We start from the raw sequence: 18305 nt of genomic DNA, 5'->3' as shown, positions 1-18305 counted from the left end.
TAAATTTTTGCTGTATGTTTTGAGGCCATGTTACATGTATGTCTACAAGTGCAGAATTGTTATATTTTTCTGGTGAAATTTTTTAATCATTATATAATGGCTTCTCAGTTATTCATTTTGAGTAAAAATCTGATGTAACTAGAACTACATTAGCTTTCTTTTTATTAAAAGCTGATATCTTTCAGCCTTCTACTTCCTGCTTTTCTTTGTTTTTATTTCAAATGTAACACAAAGCCTGTTTTTTCCCTTTCAGCATCAGTATGTCTTTTATAAACTTCAAACAGCTACATTTTGGGTTCTTCTGTATAAAATCTTTTACCAGCCAAGTTTAGTCTATTTGCATTTATGGTGATTACTCATAAATTTGGATTCATTCATCATTATTTTAATACTTATGCTTTTTCTTTGCTTATTTGTCCCCCTCTAGTCCTGAGTTTGTTAATACTGTTCTTGTATTCTTTATTCTGTTTTTCTCCCTTCCTCTGTTGGTTTGGAAATTACACATTCTCTTTCTTTCCTTTAGTGTTACCCTTTCTGTCCTTTAGTGGTACCTATGTATTTTGACATACATAAATAAAGTCTAAGTTAATAATATCCGTATCCTCTTTTTAATGCTTTAATTGTAACACTTTAGAATACCTTAATGTAGATGTCTCCTCCGTTTTACATATTCTTATTATATAGCATTTTAGCTCCACTTTGTTTTTGTACTCCAAATGATTATGACTACTATAATAATTATTACTACTATTTATATAGCTAAAGTTTATTTAGATTTATCCATGTATTTACCATTTGCTTTGCTTACCATTGCTGCTTGCACTCTTGCCCTCTGGGTTCAGTTTTCTTTTTATCAAAAAATATGATTTATCTTCATGTAACCCTTACATTTAGGAATGAGAGCACTGTTATGTGAGGTCACAGTTGCAGAGCTGGCAATGTTGTCTCACCTTCAACTCTCTTGTCCTTGTGTAGAGTTGCTGTTCTTCCTAAAACACTGTGTCTTCCACAAATACAAAGGGAATTTAGTAAATATAATACAAATACAAATGGGAATTTAGTAACTATAAGGTGGCATTTCACATCAGTGGGGGAAAATAAATGTTGCTGTAACAAGTGATGAGCTAAATGGGGGAAAAATACAGCTGGACCTCACTATATTGTGTTCAAATCCTGGCTCTGACTATGTTTACCTGTCCAGGTCTCATGATTCTTATCTGAAAATGAAATTGATAGTTTCTGAGAAGATTAAATGAGAATAATACATACAAAGTGCTTACCCCAGTGAATGAGACATAAGAATCATTTACTAGATGGTAGTCATAGGTTTTTTTCTTGCTTATATTCTCTTCTTAATCTGTACATAAGTTTAGTATGATTAGACTATCTCAAGTCTATTACGTGGCTAGGACAGTCACTTAATTGGCTTGACTATAAGCTTAGCTTGAGGAGCAGAAGTTTAGGTGCTAAATTCATGTTGAGATAATAGAATACCAAGCATTACAATTAAAAGGAATGTTAAGAGTTTTTTTGTGTGTTTTTCTGTAATGGACTCTGGAGTTAATTACATTTGCCAAGTACTGTATGTTGAATATATTACAGAAAAATGTCACCTTGGTACCTTCTTGAGAGATATCAAAGCAAGTCCAATATCTGTTCTTCCCCATCACTCTACAGTGTATCTAGTAATAATTATTTGTCTTAATCATAAGGACAAATAATGAAAATTATATTTCAAATTTCTAAGCTTTTGTGGTTAAAAAAAGCTTCTAGAAACTATTGTTTCTCCTCCCATGCTGTTATAATATGCTTAACTTTCTTTAAGATGGGTATTTGGTAGTATTCGCAATATATTTATTTTTGTTTTTTAAGCACTTTTTTTTATTTGTTTAAGGTGGATAGGCATGTAGACCTGCTAGAAGTTGCCCAGGAAACTGATGGCTTTTCAGGAAGTGACCTAAAAGAGATGTGTCGAGATGCTGCCCTCCTCTGTGTTAGAGAATATGTTAATTCTACATCAGAAGAAAGGTATATTATTTTGACTTGATTTTTAATACTTGTTAAAACCTTTTAGAGCTTTTAGGTTAGTTTCTTTTATTTTGCTTTATATTAGAAACACCACTTACGAAATAAAAGGTAAATTTGGATTATCACCCCCTGCAACTTTGTTTATTACCATTTTTCCAAAGCAGAATTCTGAAAATGAAGGAGGGCAGAATTGTGGGAAGGGTCTAGAATGAAGGAGAAAAAATGTTGAATTCCTTCTGATGATCCATGGAAATTTCACATGTAAATGTGAGGGGAGTTGGAGGTATTGAAGACTAGACCTCAATTTGTTAATGAATATGTATTTACTAAAACAAAGAAACCATTTATCACTGCAGCAAATTTTACTTGGAACCAGTTCCAAAGTATAATGAAGTTGAGAATCCAATTTTTTACCAGCCTTATTTCAGCAAAGATACTAGTGAACTGGGATAATTCAGCCCTAGTGAAGCATGTCCTTTAAGGAAGTTTCCTAAAAGGCTACTTGCCTATTATACTGCATTTCTTTTCAGAATATCAACCTTCTAACAATTTCTGTGATTCTTGGTCAACCCCAGTGTACTTTTTGGGGTTGTATTAAAGGAATTCTCCAACTCTTGTCCCTTTGTTTCTTGGTCTCCCTTCCTCACCTTCCTAGTGTTTTCACTTGCCTGTGGTATTCATATATATAGTTGCAGTGTGTTGCCATAGCAAACTTCAGCAAAAAAATGTTTTGCGGGCTTTGATATAGAAAGGTCTACATGAAAGCTACTCTGTCAACTGGTAGCTGTGTATGCAGTGGCTCTGGACCCATCATCGTTAGTGTACCCTCAGAATCTACCGTCCAAAGGTTTTTATTCTCTTCTCTTTTTTTGAGACGGAGTTTCGCTCTTTTGCCCAGGCTGGAGTGAAGTGGCGCAATCTCAGCTCACTGCAACCTCTGCCCCCGGGTTCAAGCAATTCTCCTGTCTCAGTCTCCCAAGTAGCTGGGATTATAGGCACCCATCACCATGCCCAGCTACTTTTTGTGGTTTTTGTAGAGACGGGATTTCGCCATGTTGGCCAGGCTGGTCTCGAACTCCTGACCTTAGGTGATCCACCCACCTCAGCCTCCCAAAGTGCTAGGATTACAGGTGTGAGCCACCACTCCTGGCCAGGTTTTTATTCTTATATATAAGATTAAGAGGAGAAATAACCAACCAGTTAGTAAATTTTGCTTAGGCAGATTACACTAATAATGAAAGATCTATTTTTTTGCTGCCTCAAAGCCCTGAAAACTATATTTCAGTATGAGAAGTCTGGCTAATTTTATATTTCCTACTGAATTTCATATTTTATAATTTTATATTTCAGTATGAAAAATCTGGATGGACTTGGGTTATCATAACTTTCCTGAATGTTTTCCCCTGAATATCTGTAAATTACAAAGGAGCCATAATATTCTGGATTTTGTTTCTCATTGAAGTAGGGAGGATTTGGATTAGTTGGTTTTTGTTGATAGTGAAGAATTTTACTCTCAATTTGTAAAAAGCAAAACATGCATGTAAGTATATACCTAGCAATGATAGTTTTTAAATTATAGTTTTCATGGGAATTACATGATTTTTTTAATTGGAATTACATTCCCATTTCAATAAACTATATAACATTTTTTACCTTATGGTAATATTGTGTACTTATATTCTAGATGTGAAGTCTTTGATTGTAGCTATTTTAACTTCCTACTTCTTAGCAGTCAGTGCTTTTAAAAAATTCCTTATGATTTCTCTATGTGTAGATAATTCCTGGAAGCATTTACATGAAACTGTTCATTATGGTTGTCTTTGGGGGTCTTGAATGGTAAAGAGATTTCATTTTTATACTCTTTTCTACAGTTGAAAACAAATTTTTTTTTTTTTACCACATGCATCTCTTTTAAATCTTGGTAAAATATTTTAGGGAGGTGTATTCTAAAATTATTTGAGTATTTGATGGTTTTATTTGCATTTTAGCCATGATGAAGATGAAATTCGGCCTGTTCAACAGCAGGACCTGCATCGGGCAATTGAAAAGATGAAGAAATCAAAGGATGCAGCATTTCAGAATGTTTTAACACATGTTTGTTTAGATTAAGAGTAAAGATCATTTGTACAGTTCAGTGATCTAGTTTGGTGTGTCCTCTTATCAGTCAGTGGAAATAGAATGGAAAGAGTGCTCTTGAAACAATGAGGGAGCTCAATGTTTATGGTTTTATACTCTGAATTCTAAGTTATTGAGATATAGTTGTTACATAAGTGGTATTACTGTTTGTCAAAAATCATGAGGAGGAACAGTTGAATCCAGCCTGAATGTGGGTGCTTGTGTTTGACCCCTTCAGCCATATATTGTACAGCCTTATAGAATCTAAGCTGGTCTTACAGTCATAAATGATTCATTGGGTCATTAGTGAGAAATGGGGATGTGGTTAGGTGCTGGTTCCTAGACATGTGAGTATGCATTTGTGTGTGTGCGCGTGTGTGTGTATATTAAATGTATATATCAACACATTTTATATTGACATTCTGTAGATACGTTTGAATACAGAAACCTTTTTTACCCCAACTACTGAATCCAGGAGTACCAAATAATATATAGTAAAACTAAGATTTAAGGTTGTGTCAAAAAGGTACAGTGATTCAGCCATTTCCATTTGTCATTTGTTTCAACCTTTTTTAAGTTGAGTGTTTTTCTTTCTGCAGTTGATTAGTTGGATCCTCCACATCTTGCGTATATACATGGGCTCAATTATTATGTTTGTCAGGATAATCAAATAAAAATACTAGTTCGTGATCAGCATTGAATGGTTGTTAGGCAGTCATGTGCTCAACACTGATTTCACCTCTTTCTGTAAGTATACCGAGTATAAACTTTTTAAGTAAGTTTAAATTGATGTACATGGAAGTGGATTAAAAGACTTTTCAAAAGAAAAGGTTTGAAAAACCTCAGTGCCCTTTAATACATGTACATTTCTTTCCTTTCTTCATTTAATGTAACATATGTCTGTTGTAACTATGTTTCTTAAATATTATTTTAAGGTTATGTGTTCTTTAATTATGGTCAAATACAATTTGGTCACCAAAAATGAAATAATAGTTTAAAACAAGTAGCTGTTACTAAGTGTGCTAAAAATACTCATTTTGTAATTAATTTTAGTTTTCTTAGTATATTATAAATTGTGCCCTGGTCAGGTACAAATGGACACATCAAAATGCCCATATTGTATCTATCTGTAGTCATTTAATGTGAATTATATGTGAAATTTTTTTCAATATTTTACTAACCAGAATTCTGTTACAGGCACCTAAACACGCAGCATGAGGAAAACGTTACAACACAATCTTGAGGTGCTCTGAATCATCAGATTAAATTATGCTTCATATGTTTTTGCTTTTACTGTATTTATTTTAAAACTCTCAATCTCTTTTCTTGTGTTACTGGATTAATTTATCTGATAATGTCTCACAACAATCTATTAGATCATTTATTCTTCGGTTGTACTTTGAATGGTGGGGTAGAAGTTTCAGGTGAACACTGGATAACAAAAAGCAAGTTATGGAAGATTGTGAAGAGGATGGAAAAATTGAATACAAGATACCAAAAATGGAAAAAAGTGTCCCATTTTTAATAACTATATTATACTATTATTTTATAAATGTGTAATAAAGGGGTCCCTCTTTATTGGTTGTTCTCCACTTAATCTTTGGTCTTTTTCAGTAATTTTAAATTTTCTGGGACTTTTTTGGTTTATAAAACTTGTGTTTAGACTTTATCTTGCTATGGAGTTTTCACACTACAATAGCATCTATCCTAGTGTGTAGTCATTTCTGTTTTAATGTGAATTTCAGTAATTTAATTTTAATCTGGTGACATATTAATCGAAAATAAGGAGTAATGTATACCTCCACGTGTCCTTTCTTTTTGTCTTCTCTTAAATTCACAATATCCGGTAGGAGTGGTTATTCAATTTCTTTGTGGTTTTAATCATCAAATGAAGTTAGAGAAGTATACTAATCCCAGCAACTATGACTCATCTAGGCATGTTAAGACCATAAAGTAATTCAGGAAACTATTTTCCTGATTTTTAAATAACTTTTAGTGTTATGTAACATCTATCCTTCTGTTTTAGACATGCATTTCACATATGTAGTTGAATTCTAGATTCTAAGATAATTCGTTTCGGATAATACTTAAGAGTACTGGATCTAGAATCAGGCTTCCTGAGTATAAACTCAGGCTCCCCATTAACTAACTGTGTGTCTGTGAGACCCCGTTTCTCATCTGTAAAATGGGGCAACAGTGGCACTCATCTTAAAGGGTTGGATAATAAAATAATGCATGTAATGCCCTCAGCATAGTGCCTGGCACAGAATTTCTGCTCAAATGTTAGCTGTCATATTAATATTGTCAGTTTCACACACTGATGTACATATCCTGTTGACCAGGCTCAATCTTTAAGCATTCTCCATACTTAAACCAGTTCCATAATCCCTAGGCCTGTACTCTAGGGATTGAGACTGAAAGGATCACTTACGCCATGTTTCTCTAAAAGCATCATTGCCGGAAGACTTTTGATAAGTCTGGTGTGTCTCAAGCTATTCCCAGGCCTTTTATGTAGAGTTTAGAAATGAAGTAGTTGAATCAATTTAGTATCTCCTTTACTATGTCTCTCCTTTCGATCTCAGCCAACGCCCCACGTGCAGGTAAACCCAGCACTCATGATATTAAGAGCTGGGTTGGGGTAATCTATTCTGTATGCATTATAATAGCCTAACAGTATTTAGTAGCTGTAACTTACAGGTTTAATGCTAGATGAGGATGTTTCAAGCCTTGAGTGTGCTTGTGTAAAAATGGCGGCAACATCATCTCGGTAGGAATTTTTTACTTGAATTGTTATTGTGGGAAAATGTTAACAGATTTCTTCTGGATAAAGAAAATAAATTGGATGATGTATATTTTATGTTTCTTTTTAGCTTCTCTTAACATCAGAATATTGAACAGAATTCTGATATGCTAAATATATCTAGTGCACGGCTGAAACTCCAGCACCAACTGGGTGCTTCAAATTAAGTCATAGAATAATTCTATCTAGAACTGACAGAAATCTTTACAGAGCCTTCATTATTAAATTTGTTATAGATTTAGTTATCAAAGATAGAGTTCTCTAGTCTTTTTTTTTTTTTAAAGCTAAAGCTCTCTTTATTTACATGTATAGGAAAACATTCTGCCTAAATCATGATGTTAATGAAAATCATATTGAGGAGAACTTGAACCTTATTTAAATATGGGCTTCTAACCTAATTAACTAAAATATGATTGTCATGTATGACACAGATGCTGTGTGCAGATAAATCAAACCTAAAACCACTTAGCAATGTGAGTAGACACAGAAAACATCCCAGTTACATTGGTGTAAAGTGTATACTATTTATTAATGGCCTATAAGGGTCTCATTACTAAAACACTGAAGTGGGATTATATTTTTGTAATTGTCTAATATTTACAGTCATAAACCTGCATGAGAATACTTTCAGATACTAGCTTTTGTGCTTTTTAAATAGGTTACAGTGAGAGTATTGGGTGTGGAATGCATCGAGGACACACGTTTGTTAACCATGACAACTCAGTTGTAAAACTAAAGCCAAGTGCACCTGTAGTCTCAGCTGCTGGGAAGGATCACTTGAGCCTAGGAGGTGAAAATTGCAGTGAGCCGAGATTGCACCATTGCCTCCAGACTGGGTGACATAGTGAGACCGTCTCTACAAAAAAATAAAAAGTAATAATAAAAATAAACTAAACCCAGACATTGAAATAGTTACTGACATGCAGATTTGGAACTGAAACTAGAACACAGTGGTGTATATCCCACTGTTCTGAAAATACATAGCTTCCAGGAATTCTAAGAATGGCCAAGATAACTGAGGGGATTGGCTATATCCAGTAAAGCAAAATCACTTGCAATCATGTCTAAGGGAGATGAGGGTCATCTGTTAGGCCATAGTCATAGACTTATAAAGAATATCAGTTAGGATTCTGTTTGTAGCAACCAACTCTAGCTAACCTAAGCAATAAAGAATTTATTTGACGGATATAAGATCAAGCGGAAGCTAAAGAACCAGACTCGGGATAGAAACTTAGCTCCCAAATATTTTTCTAAGCAGAAATTGCTCAATAATCTTGCTTTTATTCCTCATGGATTAAATGAACTCCAGCTGCTTAAAATGCCCATTCAGAATTTAAATGCCTGGACATGAGTGTGCAAAGCCAGGTCAAAAATCACCCCTGGCAGTCTTGGAGCTTTGACGACTCTCCAGGAACTACTTTGGCTTAAATGGTTTGAGGCAAAGCAGCTGGGTTTACTGATTGATCTAACTGCGAAAGGAGAGGTAACTTATTCAAAGAAAATTGTGGGGAAGACAGACAAAATCTGACAAATGACCAGGCGGTTACTTGATGCCGTAAGATTGAAATATGTTGGGTGTTGGGTATATACTAAATGAAACGTAATATTATAACAAGTGGACATGCTGGAAGTATGAGCAACTTACATATGTAGTTTGTGTGGACGGGCCTTCAGGGACTGCTTCTTCGGATCCCATAAGCTCCACTTCCACTTGATGATGAATGCTACTTGGCCTGCCCAACTCTGCCTAGATGGATGGTGAGCAACTTTGCGTGGTAAGCAAAGGCTGTTTTGTACAAATGAAATCTCTTAGGCAACAGCTATCAGAAGAATAGGTGACTGCCTGTGGTAGTCTCTGTTTTAGGGAGGTGTCAGAGCTTTATCTGTCTTTAGGCAGATAAAGGGGCTTCAGAGAGAAACCTCTGCTTGCATCCTCTGTTTACCTTAGTAAGGTAGATGTAAATTTCCTTTAGAAATGGACAGCTTTTCAGAGCTGTTCCTGCCTGCAGTTCTCAGAAAATCAACTCAAAATTTGCCAAAGAAATATATTCTGGGGTGGTGTATTCTGGCTTCCTCTCATTCCATCAAATCTTTAGACATGAGAACAATTGACTGACCTGGTGCCTATTCAGTTTGCTGGTTTCCTGCCTATAAGGAGAGTTATGTTGAAGATCAGTGGTAGACCTGAAAGTCACATACTGGAAAAAAAGGAGGATAAGGAGAAAATGAATTGCTGTTCCCAAGTAATCGAGATTTGTTTCTTCTTGTAGGGAAGATGATAGGGAAAAATATTGTGACCTGATAAAAGTGTTGATAAATTTAATAAGAGTTTGCCATCATCTGACTAAATGATATCATATGCCTTTCAGGATCTTTTCCGAAAAAGATCCTGAAACAGTTTGGCATACTCCCTCAGCAACACTGACATCTTCATGTGTTTACATAGACATTTCCTGCCCACTTTACCCTACTAATTGGCGCTAGGAGCCACCAAGTAACGTGGGGAGAAAAAAGGGGGCTACAAATGGCAGCTTTGAATTGGCTATATACACCAGTTTTATTTGGGGTGAGGATTAGCAGCAAAAAATGCATGACACCTTCAGGATAGAAGGGAAGGAGGGGTTCATGGAAAAAAGTTGCAGGCCTGAAGGCTGCTGGAAGTTTTGGTGGGAACAGGTAACCTTTTCTGCATTAGTAGAGGTACGGGGGTTGCTGAGAGAAAAACCCAACTGCTTCCAGCCCTACTGGTGAAACTCCTTAGGGGCACTTAATAAGATCTGTTCCTTTGAGGAAAAGGAAACAAAGTAGCTTCATCTCAAAACAAAAAACTGCGATGAAGTTCTGGGCTGAGGAGGTGGCTGAGCAACCCAGCAGCTACCGAAAATGTCATTAAGTGCTTGGCTGAGACCATGTGTCTTACACATCTAGAGCACAATTTAGAAGATGACAAGAATAGGCCGGGCGTGGTGGCTCACACTTGTAATCCCAGCACTTTGGGAGGCTGAGGCAGGCAGATTGCTTGAGCTCAGGAGTTCAAGACCAGCGTGGGCCACATGGTGAAACCCCATGTCTAACTATATATATATATATACACAAAAATTAGCAGGGTGTCGTGGCACACACCTGTAATCCCAGGTACTCTTTAAAAAAAAAAAAATTCTTCGAAAAAAAAAAACGGATACATGTGCAGAACATGCAGGTTTGTTTCATAGGTATATGTGTGCCATCGTGGTTTATTGTACCTATTGACCCGTCCTCTAAGTTCCCTCCCCTCACCACCCCGCAACAGACCCCAGTGTGTGATGTTCCCCTCTGTGTGTCCATGTGTTCTCATTGTTCAGCTGCCACTTATGGGTGAGAACATGCAGTATTTAGTTTTCTGTTACTGTGTTAGTTTGCTGAGGATGATGGCTTCCAGCTTCATCCATGTCCCTGCAAAGGACATGATGTCATTCCCTTTTATGGCTGCATAGTATTCCATGGTGCAAATGTGCCACATTTTCTTTATCCAGTCTGTCATTGATGGGCATTTGGGTCGGTTCCATGTCTTTGCTATTGTAAATAGTGCTGCAATAAACATGTGTACATGTGTCATTATAGCAGAATGATTTATATTCCTTTGGGCATATACCCAGTAATGAATCCCAGCTACTCTTGCTTAAACCCAGGAGGCAGAGGTTGCAGTGAGCCAAGATTGCGCCACTGCACTCCAGCCTGGGTGACAGAGTGAGATTGTCTCAAAAAAAAAGGGTGTGGTGGGCCTGTAATCCCAGCACTTTGGGAGGCTGAGGCAGGTGGATCACAAGGTCAGAAGTTCAAGAACAGCCTGGCCAACATGGTGAAACCCTGTCTCTACTAAAAATACAAAAATTAGCCGGGCGTGGTGGTGTGCACCTGTAATCCCAGCTACTCAGGAGGCTGAGGCAGGTGAATTGCTTGAATCCAGGAGGTGGAGGTTGCAGTGAGCCGAGATTGTGCCACTGCCCTCCAGCCTGGGAGACAGAGCAAGACTCAGTTTAAAAAAAAAAAAAAAAAGAAAAGACATGAGTAAGGGTAAATAGTCTCAATTATGATGTTCAAGAGAGTTGCTGCTGTCTCACTCCAGTTATACAAAGTCACAAAGCCCTTAAGTTGTGTGATCAACCCACACCCAATGTTACAGGCAGAAAAAACTCAGCCTTCACTCTGATAAATTTATTAAAATAAGAACAAGCATCAGTTGTACATAGAAATAATCATTTGCACTAAGCATGGTACTAGAGCAGAAGAGCAGTTTTAAATATATATATTTTTAATCACAAAATATATCGGTTAAGGCACTATAATCCTGTCTCATGTTTTCAATAAATATGCTGGATTGTTTTTAAAGGCAGTAGTGAGTAACTGATTACATAAGTATAGGCACTATACTATTAAAGACAAACTGCTGTGGCCATTGCGTGTAACTTATTCTCAAAAGAACTGTTAGTTAAGATTAGCATTTTTTAAAAAATGAGAATATGAAAATTATCACAGTTTTCTCTTTCCAATTTAGGTCTCTTCCAGAGAGACCTATATATTAAAAGGTGCTGTTTCTTCACATATTCCTTGGCAACAATGAATTATGCATAAAGTAAAAACATTGCCTCTTAGGAAGTAAAGTCATCAGAAGATGTTCGCAGAACAGCTTGAAATCTTTGGAATAGCTTTTTTTTTTTTTTTTCTTCAACTGCAATAAAATCAGTGGAGTTCAGAAAACTCGACCTTTCAGCATCCAAGGCGGCAGCTTTGTAAGCACTTTCTGTTCAAGGAACTTTGTTAAGCAGCTGAGGGGAATCTGACCCAGCTCCTGTGTTGTCTGGTGTAGACAGGGCACCAGACTGGGAGTCAAGTGGCCTGGGTACTCCTTCACTGCCACCAGCATTTCCTAATAATGGCAAATTTACATTTTGTTACAGTGCTCAGCAGCTTACAAAGCACATACATGTGCATCATCACAGTTTGTTCACCTGTAAGATGAAAGGGCTGGATTCTTTGTTTTCTGTGGTCTTTCCAGTTCTAGTGCCTTGCTAGTGTGATAGTGTGAATTATTTTTTGTTATAGCTGACGCTGCTGCTGCAGTCAGGGCCATCCTTTCTGCAGGACACAATGACCACAGCAAAGAGCGGGAAAGATAACTTTCCACAACATCGCCACATTGACCTCCTTTCATCAAAGCGCTGTACGCTATTAAAAGTCACCGTTTAACTGGAGTTACATTACTCACAGAGGCCATTAAGACGTCTCTTCTTATTAGACAATACAACTTTTGTGACAGAAATAGGCTGCACAGATCTCTAAGATTAAATTCATGTTATTGCACATTTTGTTTCTCCAGTCAGGTCTTCAACATGTAAGATATGATTACAACATTAAGGCTTTGTACAGCATGAAGTAAAACATCAGGAAGAATCTTGATGTGAGCCACACCTCTTTTAGAGTGAGAAAAAAAATTTTTTTTGTTTTGGTCAATTGTACAGAAGAGGATGCTTAATCTGATATGTTTTATAACTGATAAATGACATTGTTAAGAGTGCAGGTTGGCAAGACATGCTGGAAAATATATTCATTTTTCATCAAGTAACTAGACACATGGTCAAAGCTTTAAGAAATCTGGGACCTGCCTGCTCAGATGCAGTAGAAAATACATAGAGCTAATTTTATTCTGAAATGTATAAGAATATTGCTTTCACCTGCTAAGATTTGGTCTTCAGTTTGACTTTGTGTGTGTGTGTATGTGTGTGTATTTAAATTATAGACACAACTTTTACTTCATTATAAAAGATTAAAATGCATCATTGAGAAGCAATTTAATACAAAGCATCTAATCATAAAAATAGAAAAGGTAATCAAAGAGCACTTCAGAAAGAAACTCTGGAGCCAAAGGCATTAGTTCTTCTCCAGGGACCTGTAATAATCTGTCAGGACCTTCCATGCTTTGGGGGCCATGAAGCCGTCTGGAGGATTCTCTCCTTCCCGGGCGAGCTTCCTCATACGAGTTCCTGAGATGAAGTCAAACTCATTGTGCCTGTTACAGGGTGGCAACAAAGAACTCAGTGTAGGTAAATGATATCTGCCTTAAGGATTCCTGGAGTAGGTTATGGTTTTTGAGACCCACGTTCTTTCTGTAAAATGCTGCATCTTTGAAAGTGGGCACTCCTCTAAATCTTCAGGAACTTGCAGAAGAAAAGGAAAATAATGGCAGCTATCCATTCAGTATTTACCATGCACCTATACTGTTCCTGGGAAGTGTCTTGAGACCAGAGACTGTCTTCTATTTATCTGCCTACTTCTGTGAGCCCTCAGCATGGGGAGCAAGTGCACCATAAATATTCATTGCAATCTCTGTGTTGCTTCTTTTCACCTAGTGTGCCAGACACTCCGCGCATGCTCAAGAATGCATGTTGAAAGAGAAATATTTATGGATCATCTACTATATGCAAAAGACTGTAGTACAACTTTAGGGGACAAAATGTATAAGACCACATCCTGACTCTCAAGGGACTCAGTCCACTTGGGAGCATGTGGCAGTGCACTGGAGAGTTTTTCAAAGGGCCCAAATTCTGCCTCATCATTTCTGTTATACAGATGTTGATAAAAGAATTTTCCCCTGAAAACCTACCTTGCTGGATCATAGAAGTCCATGGCTTTTTTGGCTTTGTTGTAGGCAGCCACTCGGAATGGAATGATTTCCACAGAGGTGAGGCCAGGGGCCATGCTCAAGACCTTGCCCCCATGAGTGGGTTCATACAGATCCTTCTTGGTTTCAGGATGGGGCATTCCTGCAGGGTCCCTGCCCACAATGTAGAAATTGGCCCCTGCAATCATCCGGGACCTGCAGTGCCACTGGACCTAGGAAATGTTACATAAGGGACATGCTGGTCATTATGGGTTAAATCTGTGGGTCATGGTTTATGGAGACACCTTTATTCTGCTTTAAAAGTAATTCAGTAATATGAGTCAACTAAGAATTGCAAGAAAATCACTGAGGTTCTAAGACTCCATCCACTCGTCATGCTTTGTTATGTTAGGTAGGGTAGGAGCTCTAAAGGTAGGTTTCCTCCCTCATAACTCAAGGTTGTATTTCTTCATCTCTTCTCCAAACAGGCTAGCAGGACAAGAACACTCAAATCTTAGTATTCTACAGAACTGTACGGATTTTACTTTCCAGTGCCTCCCTATTCACAATAAATTGCAGTTTAAAGGAAATTACAAACTCCAATATCTCATTATCTGACTGCCGTTAATGAGCTAATTACCTTCCACATGCAGATGCTGATTTCAGTTCAACGGAACACTTGCCCTCTTTAAAGCCCAGATAGCAACACAAAGGATGGAAAGGAGAGGTAGGGGCCTGGAACTTTGATCTGATTGAAGAGAATTAATTCATTAAACTCAGTTTGGGGCATTCCAAAGGGTTGAGACCCTTTCTATTCATCATACTTGCGGCAAACTCATTCAGATCCACTACAGTGGTGGTGCAGTGGGACAAAGAAAATCTCTGTGTGATAAGCTCACTGTGTTATGATAAAAGGGAGACATTTATCTTTTAAAGATATCCTCTCCTAATGAAGCTCACAGGGCATGGTGAGTAACTGGAACTTCTGAAATTGAATATTAGGTTAGATACAACTTGCCCTATAACCCAGTTAAGTTTCATTAGCCACCTCTTTCACTGGCCAACTTCCATATTCTCAAAGGCAATGTAAAACAGGTTTGATTTGATGTTTCTAGCATTTTTCTTTTTTTCTTTTTTTTTTGAGACGGAGTCTTGCTCTGTTGCCCAGGCTGGAGTGCAGTGGTGTGATCTCGGCTCACTGCAACCTCTGCCACCCAGGTTCAAGTGATTCTCCTGCCTCAGCTTTCCGAGTAGCTGGGATTACAGGGGCACACCACCACACTCGGCTAATTGTATTTTTAGTAGAGACGGGGTTTCATCATGTTGGTCAGGCTGGTCTCGAACTCCTGACCTTGTGATCTGCCTGCCTCGGCCTCTCAAAGTGCTGGGATTATAGGTGTCAGCCACTGTGCCCAGCCTTCTAGCATTTTTCAAATACTGAGTGGAAACATAATGAAGCTGGATAAAGAAGAGACACCAGAACATTCCAGAATCTGCTTATGAGGAAGCAGAAAGGACCCCAGAGACTCATTTACTCTTCTATGTAAAGTTTGAGTCTGAATTTCTGACTCTCAAAGCCCAGCTCTGGGAATTACTCACCTCTGTAGGGCCAGCATATAACATGGGAGACGGAAAGATGGCAACAATGGTTGACTTGGGATCCAGGACCCCTTCCTCGAGCACAGCCGCGTGCTGCTTCATCCGCCAGTCCAGAGGCACATCGTCATCTTTGGTCCAGCCCCCCAGAGGGTGTAGCAGGAGGACCGGGTGCTTGTAGCCCCTTTCTAGGAGCCTGCGGCGAGTGTCCTGCATCAACAAAGCATGGCCATTGTGGACAGGATTGCGCAACTGGAATGCAAACACCGCATCTGGGAAAGGAAAGCAGAAGAAGGAAGGTCACAGAAGCACATGGTATCATTTCTCCACAAGAACAGAAAGGACACAACCATGTTTATTGTTTCGTGCATTCATTATCCACTGGCTTTTTTTTTTTTTTTTTTTTTTTTTTTTTTTTTTTGAGAAACAGTCTCACTCTGTCGCCCAGGCTTGGAGTGCAGTAAGCGATCTCGGGTCACTGCAACCTCCGCCTCCAGGATTCAAGTGATTCTCCTGCCTCAGCCTCCCGAGTAGCTGGGATTATAGGCGTGTGCCACCACACGCATCTAATTTTTGTATTTTTAGTAGACTCAGGGTTTCACCATGTTGGCCAGACTCATCTCGAACTCCTGACCTCAAGTGATCCACCTGCCTCAGCCTCCCAAAGTGCTGGGATTACAGGCGTGAGCCACTGCACCCAGCCTATCCACTGGCTTTGGATAATCAGCTGGAGAATACAGGTGGGTCTTTAAGAGGTGTTAATCCAATGCTAACCAACACCAGACTGCTGAGACAGGGATGAGACGCAGAGGCAGGAAGCTGCTTAGGGGGAGCCTAACTCAGGAATGAAAAGATGTGTTGCCAGGACCTTTCCTGTACACCAAGGCTCAGGCAGGGCGGGTGTTAATTAGTCCTCTTCTACCAGGGAGCCTAGAGGGAGGTGAGTAATTGTGAGGAACGTTTTCTGGGGCCTGTGCAAAGGGCAACAATCTAAAGACATTAAAAAAATTTTGCCTTCACTTTAAAGAAATCTCCAAAACTACTCCACCTAGTGATGGACTCCTGAGAGCCTTAATTTTTTTATCTGGCAATGATATAATTTTTATGTCTATAATATGAAAAACTTGAGAAATACAGAAGAGCCCAAAATAGAATATAAAAATCACCAATAATCCTATTATTACTTTTTCTCCCTCTTTTTCAAAATGTATACAATAAATAATAAAAATATTTTCGTCCAAACTCCATCCCCAAGAGGATGTAACCTGCAGTTCGGGGCATGTGCTGCCAGAGACTTTTCTGCCTCTATACACAGAAGTAGGTTAGGGATTTTAGAATTATGATGATATTTTGTTTTTTTTCCCAAAATATGATTATGCTGCACATATTGTTCTGCAATGTGCTTTTTCACTTAATAAATACACTTTAGGTATCTCTATCAGTGAATATTTTAAACTGTTGAATAGTGTTCTAATATATGGTTCTAATATATAGTACAACTTTATAACACTGTTTCCATATTATAGACATACCAACAGAAGATGTTTTCAGGTTATTTTTAACTATAAAAATACTGAAGCCAGGCATGATCTCAGCACTTTCGGAGGCTGAGGCAGGGGGATTGCTTGAGCCCAGGAGTTTAAGACCAGCCTAGGAAACATAGTGAAACCCATTTCTGCAAGAAAATTTAAAAATTAGCAGAGTACGGTGACATGTGCCTTGTAGTCCCAGCTACTTGTGAGGTTAAGATGGGAGCATTACTTGAGCCCAAGCGGTTGAGGCTGCAGTGAGCTATGGTCATGCCATGGCACTCCAGCCTGGGTGACAGGGTGAGACCTGTCTTTTAAAGAAAATGCTGATTCCTGGTATCCTTAATTCTTTAATCAGAGGGTGGTTAGGAGTATTAATAAATGCAGTAGGGGCCGGGTGCGGTGGCTCACACCTGTAATCCCAGTACTTTGGGAGGCCGAGGTAGGTGGATCACCTGAGGTCAGGAATTTGAGACCAGCCTGACCAACATGTTGAAACCCTATCTCTACTAAAAATAAAAAAATTAGCTGGGTGTGGTAGCGGGCGCCTGTAATCTGAGCTACTCAGGAGGCTGAGGCAGGAGAATTACTTGAACCTGGGAGGCAGAGGTTGCAGTGAGCTGAGATCACGCCATTGCACTCCAGCCTGGGTGACAGAGCAAGACACCATCTCAATAAATAAATAAATAAATAAATAAATAAATAAATAAATAAATAAAATGCACTAAGGCCAACTTACATACCAGCATTCATTTCTTTACATTTCTGTTTGAGCTCCAGAGGTGTCAGACGGTATTGGTCCAGCCCATCATTCCACCTTATTTTCTCCAGCACCTGAAGGTCTCCACCAACCAACCAGTCCCCACTTTCCATCACCATCTAGAAAGAATATTGTTATGATTGCTGATGATTAATCGTGATTTCTATTTTATCTGAAAAATTTTCTCCTTTTAGACCAATCTCGGGTTACAGTTAAACAACTGCCTTCAGTTCTTCAGTATTTCTGGCACAGTATTTCTCAAACTTTTTGGTCTCTAGAACCGTTTATGCTCTTAAAAAATTATTGAGTACCCCCCTCCACCATGAGCTTTTGTTTATGTGGGTTATAGCTATCATTACTTTTCATATTAGAAATTTAAACTGAGAACATTTAAAAATATTTACCAATACATCTAAAGCTAACATTAATCAACCTACTGCCTGTTAACATATAAAACATTTTTAGTGAAAAATAAGCATTTTCCTCCCCAAATGTAGGAAGTATGGTATTGTTTTACATATTTGCAATCTTTTTAATATCTGACTTAATAGAAGACAGCTGGATTCTCATATCTATGTCTACGTTTAATCTGTAGTAATATATTGTTTTAGCTGAAGTATAAAAAGGAAGTCCAACTATAGGTAGGTAGCTAGAAAAGGGAAGAGGATTTGGATAGCCTTTTTGCACAATTGTGGATATTCTTATTTGATACTACCCCAAAACTCAACAAGTGTCAATTTCTTAAAGGTTTAAGTTGCACTGTGGAATCTGAAGTCATATTAATGCACTTTTCATACTCTGTTACATTAAAAATCCATTGTGCTTTGGATTAATCATTTA

At 38.2% G+C, this 18305-nt stretch overlaps 2 protein-coding genes across 7 annotated transcripts in view; one reads left to right on the top strand and one right to left on the bottom strand.

Annotated features, from left to right (window-relative positions):
- ATAD1 (ATPase family AAA domain containing 1) overlaps positions 1-10983 on the top strand; it is a 68622-nt gene extending 57639 nt beyond the window's left edge. For 3 of the 4 annotated variants that reach the window (XM_050805589.1, XM_050805588.1, XM_050805587.1), the window contains 2 exons: positions 1895-2028; positions 4017-10983. In XM_050805589.1, coding sequence (XP_050661546.1) covers positions 1895-2028; positions 4017-4137 — 255 coding nt within the window. In that variant the 3' untranslated portion in view covers positions 4138-10983. Of the gene's footprint in view, positions 1-1894; positions 2029-3378; positions 3569-4016 lie in introns of all 4 variants that reach the window. The other variant, XR_007729033.1, reaches the window with a different exon arrangement.
- A 139-nt stretch (positions 10984-11122) lies between these two features.
- Positions 11123-18305, bottom strand: part of PAPSS2 (3'-phosphoadenosine 5'-phosphosulfate synthase 2) — a 185690-nt gene continuing 178507 nt past the window's right edge. For all 3 annotated transcript variants that reach the window (XM_050805560.1, XM_050805562.1, XM_050805561.1), the window contains exons 9-12: positions 17449-17584; positions 15180-15448; positions 13584-13813; positions 11123-12989 (exon numbers count right to left, since the gene is read on the bottom strand). In XM_050805560.1, coding sequence (XP_050661517.1) covers positions 12851-12989; positions 13584-13813; positions 15180-15448; positions 17449-17584 — 774 coding nt within the window. In that variant the 3' untranslated portion in view covers positions 11123-12850. The remainder of the gene's footprint in view (positions 12990-13583; positions 13814-15179; positions 15449-17448; positions 17585-18305) is intronic.

The sequence above is a fragment of the Macaca thibetana genome, chromosome 9, assembly GCF_024542745.1.
Source record: "Macaca thibetana thibetana isolate TM-01 chromosome 9, ASM2454274v1, whole genome shotgun sequence".
In the NCBI taxonomy this organism is placed as follows: domain Eukaryota; kingdom Metazoa; phylum Chordata; class Mammalia; order Primates; family Cercopithecidae; genus Macaca; species Macaca thibetana.
This window is presented reverse-complemented; position numbering and strand designations above follow the sequence as displayed.